This window comes from Arachis ipaensis, chromosome B03 (assembly GCF_000816755.2).
Source record: "Arachis ipaensis cultivar K30076 chromosome B03, Araip1.1, whole genome shotgun sequence".
NCBI classification, from domain to species: Eukaryota; Viridiplantae; Streptophyta; class Magnoliopsida; order Fabales; family Fabaceae; genus Arachis; species Arachis ipaensis.
This window is the reverse complement of record NC_029787.2, coordinates 78,431,542-78,439,985: the sequence shown is the minus strand read 5'-3', so window position 1 is coordinate 78,439,985 and position 8,444 is coordinate 78,431,542. Positions and strand designations below refer to the sequence as shown.

General features: G+C 33.1%; 1 protein-coding gene across 1 annotated transcript; it reads left to right on the top strand.

The window, feature by feature from the left end:
* On the top strand, positions 2,818-6,175 carry LOC110269474 (VAN3-binding protein-like). The gene is made up of 5 exons (XM_021117330.1): positions 2,818-2,895; positions 3,025-3,096; positions 5,043-5,370; positions 5,532-5,717; positions 5,943-6,175. The coding sequence occupies exons 1-5, from the start codon at positions 2,818-2,820 to the stop codon at positions 6,173-6,175; spliced, it is 897 nt and encodes a 298-aa protein (XP_020972989.1).

The following is an 8,444-nucleotide window of genomic DNA, read 5'->3' as shown; positions in this document are numbered from 1 at the left end:
CCAACAAATGCAATAACAACATACTAAAGTGGTTTCAACTATGGAGAAAAATCGAAATAACTTAACTTACAAGTTTGATAATTTAACAAACTTAGTTAAAGCATTGTTGCAACAAGTCAATCCTGGTATGAGTGCAGAACAAGTGCAAGTTATAATAGAAGCTGTCCAACAACCTCCACTTGATGCAAATAGTGCACCAAATGAGGCGCGACGAAATATTCCTCCTCTTTTATCTGGATTGAGTCATATGGCAAAAGATTTGGAAGTTAGTGCTATACAAATAGTAGTTAAACTAGTAATGACTGATTCCTATTGGGGTAATAAGACAAATATGAGACTTGTACTATATGTATAGGAATGTGAATGTGAATATGATTAAAATATTTATTTCTTTTGCTAGTAGAAGGACGTGATGTGAAGAATATTATTTTTGATAGATATATGAGATGGGACAGGTCTCATATATACTTTAGTTATTTAAATGTAATATTTTGATGTCTTCTGTATTTTTTGGTTACGAAACTTTACTGCGTGTTACATGTAGTAGATATAATATAATATATTTTGATTTGTATGTGTTGTTTGGACTAAAAATATATCTAGCTTATAATATAAATTTTGTTATTTAGATTACGTGATTTTGTCTCTTTTAGACTTATTTTGTGATTATCATAATTTTTTGATTTGATTATGCTTTAAAAAAAATCTCACAAAATAGAGTAAGTTATGGTCATGGGCTATGGTCACGATTTTAAAATAGCGTGACTATAGAGTAAGCTATGATCATGCTAAAACTATGATCATCACGATTTAAAACCAGTGTGACCATAGAGTAAGCTATGGTCACGCTTAAATCGCGATCATAGATCAAGCTATATATGGTCATGATTTAAAGTTGGTGTGACCATATATTAATTTATGGTCATGGTTTGAAATACCGTGACCATAGAGCAAGCTATGTACGGATTTTATGCATGACCATAGAGTAAGTTATGGTCACGGTTAAAAATAGTGACCTACAGTGTTAGGTAGAAAGCTATAACTGTGACAAAAAAATCTGTAATCATAGATTTATGGCCAACAACCGTGACTTAAAGTAAAAAGCGATGACTATAGATCTATAATCACTCTTTTTATTAGCTATACTATTATTATAGACCAAAAATATTATAGTGATAATATATGAGATAAGAGTAAATAATGTGGAGAGAGAGTGAAAGAGAAAGAAAAAGAGAGAAAGATGCATCTTAGAGAAGAATAAAAGATAAAAATACAAAGACCATGACAGTAAAAAATTAATGAGTAGATTGAGTCAATTTAGAGAGAGATCTAGATTTGGAGTATCAATGCATCATTATATTAATTTAGGAAGGAATTAATTCTTTGATTTTCTGTAAGAAGGTGATATTTTGGTATGGTCCAAATTTTTTAGTTTTTATTTAATATTTTAATTTCTTTTATTTGAGATTTGTCTTAGAAATTATGTGATAATAAAATTACATAAGTATAAAATTTTGGTCGAAAATATTTGATTTTTAATCGATATATTTTTAAGATTATATATATAGTAAACTAAGTAGGGATTGGATGACAAAAACTACTAAAACCAGGTTTTAAAAAAATCGAATCCATCATCAAACTATTTTAACTACTAATTTCCTGGTTTATATATATATATATATATATGTATTGGTTATTTTGGTTAAATCAATTGAACTTCTAAACCAAGAAATTAGTAGTTAGAATAGTTTAATGACGGATTCGATTTTTTTAAAATCTTATTTTAATAGTTTTTGTCATTCAATCTCTACTTACACTACAACACTTTTGAGCTATTGTAACATGTAGTACATACAACACTTAAAAAATGTTGTCTAAAATGATCAAAAGCAACTTCTAAAATTTATTGCAAAAAAATAAGGCTATTGTAACTCTTTATTAACTAACGTGTCATAAGAATGTCTTTGATCAATTAGAAAACATGTAAAAAGTGTTACTTTAGTAAATTAATCAAGCAACGCTTATGGTCTTCATATATTACCCTTCATAAAGGATGCTTTTAAATTTTTAATAGACTTCTCATTATAATCGTTGCCTAAAATAGTTCAATATTTTCCATTAAAATTTTGCTCTTCCCTTTAAATATTTTAAGAAGCACAACATATGCATTCATAACCTTGTTCATTCCTGTTACTAACATTTCAGAATCAAAATCATGAATAACCCAAAATCCCCAACCCCAATCCTAACACAATCTCCCCAATTTCACAACACTGATGCGTGCATTCTGCGTGTCTCTCTTCTCCGACGAGTTCTGCTCTACTCCACCGTGTTCTTCTGCTCTGTCATGTTCTTCTGCTCATGCTGTGTTACTCTGCTAGCTCTGCTCCGCCGTGTTGTTCTACTCGCGCTTAGTCCTACTCTATTCCGCCGTGTACTTCTGCTTGCGTTGAGTTCTTCTTTGCTCCGTCGTATTTTTCTGCTCGCGCCGAGATTCGCGCTGCTCCGCTATGTTCTTTTGCTCGCACCTTGTTCTTCGTTCTCTCGCGCTGAGTTTTGCTCTACTCCTCCATGTTCTAAATTGGGAGAAGTAGCTACTTATGCAAAAATAGTGAGAAATGTGACCTTGTTTATCTTTTCCTTAATGTTTCAAGAATTTCATGTAACTCAATTAGATTACAAAAAGGTCATCTACAGATAAATGTGAGGTATGTTGCTTTTGTCTTTAAATATGTGATTTAATTTTAGGTTTAAGATATTGGAAGAATAAACTCTTATTTGCTGCTATTTTACAGGCAGAGTTGTTAAGCAAGAAATATGAGGAAAAGTACAAACATTGTAGTAGAAATAACATCCAAATTGATTGTTGAAGAAGCTAAATTTCATGATATACAGGTAATTAGAAATTTGAATGATTATTTGGCAAATAGTAAAAGGTAGGGTTAATTGGCATGCCTTGTCCATATTTCTCTGCAAATATGACATTTCACTACATCGCTTAACCATTTTTTTTATGCATATTAGGAAAGGAAGGTGGAGTTGCAGCAAGCCATTATCAAAATGGAGCAAGGAGGCAGTGCAGATGGTAATCTTCAGGTATTTTTATTAATGCAGAGATTTTTGTGAAGTACAAGTTTATGCAATTTTTTGACAATGAAAATCTCAGAAATTAAACGTGTTTTAGTTAAGGTTAAAATTACAGGCAGAAGTGGACCTGACCAACTTATAATCCAACTCCTTTTGTCTTAGCTGTCCAATAAATGGTACAATCATGGCTCATACAAACTCCATTTCTATGCTTATATTTATATTATCAACGCTCTCTATGGTTAATTACTTCTATTTCATGAGAGATTGGATTTGAATTTGATCATATATGTTATCAACTCTCTCTATAGTGTTTCTTTTAATTTCTTATTAAAAGAACTTAAATCACTGTGTTGCCATTATATTGGGTTTGGCTTAATTGTATGAAACTGAAACTAACTTGTTTTAGTTATTTTGTCTTCATTAACTCAAAGAGATTCTTCTGGTGGTGGAGTTAACATGCTACAAGAAGAAGAGAAAGTCATAACAGGTGATAGATAATAATAGTGAGGCAAGGTTTTTGAAATTTGAATTTGGTAGTTTTAGAATATTGGGGAAAATGTGTTAGTGTTATGACTTATATATCATAGTCAAATGGAGTTGTTTGAATCATATTTATAAAGAGTTCAATTATGTTAATTTTACCACTTTTGGTGTTTAGTTTTTCACATACTGGGCATTGTATTTAATTTGTTTGTGGATTTATCTAAGATTGTGTTAACCATCTGTATTTGATGATTTGCTTATCTCCTTTTACTGTTGCTTGTCTACTTCAAGAAGTTAGAGATGATTGATGATCAAGTCTTAGGATTCATTGCCAACTTTCTTGGCATTTTCAGTTTTGCTTTGATTATAGCATATCACTTGGTTGCCAAGTTCAAGGGAGTTTCTTGCCAAGTTCTTCAACTCTTAGTATACTTGAATTCATGTTAATGGTCAAAACATAAATGTGGAGACAATTGAATTGTTGCAATTGTGAAAAATGTGATGCTGTAATAATTTTTTTATTTGAATTTTGGCAGATTGTTGATATTGGCAAAACTCTGCTGTTATTCATGGAGCATCAAACCTTAGGTGACAAGATGTGAAGAAGCTGGCATTTGATCACATAATTCACAGTATTAAGTGCATGAACAGAAGCATAAGAAAAAAGCGAAGAACCATGCTCTGAAAGTGTCTTGTTTTCAATGCTATAGGTGTCATTTAATTTGAGTTGAACCTTTTGGTTATGTTGGCTGTGTAATGTCCTCAGATGGCTGTGCTTATTAAACAATTTAAAGGAATGTTTATGTGTGTTTGTTCTTTGTCTGTTTTCAAAAGAAAGAGGATGAAGCATGAGTTAAGAAAGCCCTTGTGACACTATGTGAACTTCACAGAAGAAAAGATTGGTTTGACAAGAGAACAACCAATACAATGTTCACTGTTTGTTTCCCCTTTATATTTTGTGATTGTGCGACTGTTTTGAAATTCTGATCTTAGGCATAAAGATAGTTTTTGGTGTTATCAGGATCATGAAAGAATCTTTATCGTCTCAATATGAACAAGGCTAAGCAGCTAATATGAACAAGATTAAGCAGCAAAGGTAGAATTTGATTCACAGAGAGGCGATGGGTGGGATTCTCAAGTGTCAGATCATTATTGATTTGATTTTCTAATGTAACATTATAGCTTTAAGATAATTTTGTTATTGTGAAGAGATTTTATGCATCTCAATAATAAAAACTAAGCTTCATTGATATATGTGCAAGTTACTTGTGGTAGTAACTGAGGTAATAAGTGGATATGTTGTCTTTTGCCTTCCCTTCTAATATGTTTGTATTGTTTGACCATATGCTTTAGAACCAAGGCTTTCTATTTATGATCCTTGAGATAGTAATATACTAACTAAATTCTTTTTAATCTTGAATTTGTAGATGTTGTGCTAGGTATTTACACTGACTTACTAGCATGGCTAGGGAGACAGAAGGGAAAAGAAGAAAGAAGAAACAAGAACTCACAATGCTCAGCTGCATGCTACCATCTCAGTGGTTGCAGTGGCTTCTGTTGTGGCAGCCATTGCGGCTGCAATGGCTGCTTCATATACACCAAGCAAGGATGAGAGGATGGCCAAGATTGACATGGCTATAGCCTCTGCAGCCACATTTGTGGCCATGCAGTGCGTCGAGGCTGCTGAGGCAATGGGGGATGAGAGAGATCACCTAGCTTCTGTGGTTAGCTCAGCTGTCAATGTCTCCTCTCATGATGATACCACTACTCTTACCGCTACAGCTGCAACTACAACAGGTTGCACTCCTTGATGACACTGTCAAGAATCAACAAAAGTATAGTTGCATTGTCAATTAGCCCCTCATAGGACAAAATGTGTCTTGTGTTCATGTTGGCATGGGTAGTGTGAACTAAGAGATAGTAATGATGACCCTGATCTTAATTGTTAATGTTTCCAGCTCTAAGAGGAGCAGCTACCTTGAAGTCAAGAGCATTAAAAGAGGTACGAAATATTGCTGCAGTGACACTGTTACGAAAGGCAGAGGAGGGATTGAAATTTGTGGCAAAGCTACTACAAATAGTCAAATACCAGCAACAATACCAGCGCAAAGGTAACAGAACATCAATCACAAATGCTGCTGCCAGTATTAAATCAATATTATTTTGTTGGCAAAATGACTTGACATAGTAATGAATAATGATGAAAACTGCTGGTGATCTTCACTGGAAAATGGTTTATGTTTACATTACCAAAAGGAAAAAGAGTAAGCTACCTTTGGCTTCACAAGTCACAACATTGTTTTCCTTATATATGGGGATAATCCTGATCATAAATAGATACTAAATTCTTTGTAATCTTGAATTTGCAGATGATGTGTTACATATTTGCACAGACTTACCAGCATGGCTAGGGAGACATCTGCTTGATGATGGCGAAAAGCGGAAATACTTTGGGTTAAAGACAAATGCAAGGGGGATTGTGGAGATTGAGTATATCTGGACTCAAGGGGTCTCAGGCTTCTTTCCATTGTTGCACAAAGACAAAATAGATTTGGAAACTGATCCATGCATCTTACAGAATTACCTAATTACTATTAATTGAGTCTCTAATTATTGCTGATAGTTGTTTATGGCAATGACTCAACTCAAGTGAACTTTGTAACTTAAGCAAAAATTTTCTGCTGTCTGAATTCGTGCAATTGTAGGAGTTTTATTTATTTGTTTATTTGGATAACTATGCCTTATCTCAAGTCCCTATAATTCTTAAGAATTTTAGCTGAGGTTTTATCTCTTTTCTAAATTTTATTGTGTATAAATTTATCTAATAATTAAATGATTATACATGTCTCTTTTGTATTTTCACTACAAAAACAACCTTTGATTTTAGCCAAAAAGATAACTTTTTAATGGTTGCATATTTAGTTTAAAGGCAACACTTACATGGATTGCATATTTAGAAGAATAAGCAATGCTTTCAAGAGTTGCATATCAAATTGATAGGCAACACTTTTAACAGATTGCAAATTCAAATAAATATTTTTAAGGTGTTGCATATTCTAAACAATAGACAACACTTTAACATGTTGCATACTCAAAAGAAGAGGCAATACTTTTTACTAGTAGATGAAGCATGACAGCTAAAGAAATAGATGTAAAGTGTTGTCTAAAATACAGCTCAAAAGTGTTGTCTATTTTAAAGAATAAGCGACGTTTTTAAAGAATTGTCTTTAAAAACGTTGTTTTTAAACCAAAAAAGTGTTGCCTCGATGACCTAAAGTAACGGCTGCATCTGCAAGCCCCCAAAAACGTTGCCTCAAGTCCCAAAACGTTGTTATAAATCAAAGACAACATTTTATCAACCTTTAGCTACAAAAAGGTTTATCTACAAAAAGTTGAAATTAAAGCATAGTTGCGCGTTCAATCTTTCCACACTCTTTTAATTTAAAAAATATTTTTAACACCGTACCATACACATGCCGCCTGTTAATATTTTAAGTGCTAGTAGGATGTAATTACTTGTTTTGATCCCAAGGCCAATTGTTTCACGTTTCATTATAATATGGTATTAGAAGAAAAGAGTAAAATAATATACAGTTAGCATTTATCCATGCAATTACTTCCCCTCCATAATGATGAAGGAATGAACGTAAGCACATACGTTTTCAACTTTTTCATGAGTTGTTGGTTATTTGTCTAATTCTAATTGTATAATTAAAATTACAATAATATTAGAGAATTAAGAGGGTCCAGTCAATAATAAAAAGGACATGTATACATACAAATTTATAATTCTTATAACAATAATGTTAGGAAATTAAGAAGGGGTCCAGCCAACAATAAGCCAACAAATATTTTTGAATTATATTCTATATTAATTAATAATATTAATAATCATCAATTAGTAATTATTTAAATTTTTTTAAAAAGATACAAAATTAATGATTATTAATTGCCTCTACTTATTCTAATTCATTTTTTATCATTTATTACGCAAACACTAAATCTTTTTTTCAAAAAAAATTTTGAAACTCCAAAAAATAAAAAGTACCAAAACATAAGATAAAGAGTCATCTAAATCCTAAGAAAAAAAACATGCAAAACATAGGAAAAAGAATAATCCAAAACTAATAAAAAGAATCATCCAAATCCTAAGAAAAAAACATACAAAACATAGAAAAAAAGAATAATCCAAAACTAATAAAAAGAATTATCCAAAATGTAGAAAAAAAAAATATAAAAAACTAGTTAAAAAATCATTCAAAACCAAATAGGAGGAGGAGAAGAAGAGCCACAGGGTGGCCGATGACGACGTCTTGGGCGGCGTTGCGTGGACAGTGTGGGGACTCGCGATGGCGTATTACAACGAGTGGAGGAGTCGTCATGGATCGGAATAGTTGAACGCGCCTCGCGAATAGGGACCTGGTGGTGGTTGCGTCGCGACGGATGGAGAGTCATGGGGTACGAGTGGCGAGCGATGGGGAGTCGTGAGCTGCAAGGGTGCGTCGAGCGACCGATGGGGAGTCGCGATGGGACGCGAAGAGGGTGAAGTAGAAGCGCGATGGTGACTGTCTTTCCTGCGCAAACGGCAGATGAGGTGGCGGAGAAGGATGCAAGGACGACCGGTGATGGCGCGCAAGGACGGTGCTGCGGCGACACTAGCGGCGCGAGGACAAAACCGCAGCAGCGTGGGGTATTGGGAAGAGGGATTAAGATTTGTGGTTTTGTGTAGTGAATGTTGAGTGGAAGTGAAAATAAATTAGGATACATTTTTATTCAAAAATGTCATTGATGTCAATTAATCAAATTTTGAATTTGAAAAAATAATTTAAAATTAATCATTATTAATTAAGTTGTTCAATTTTTGACCGATA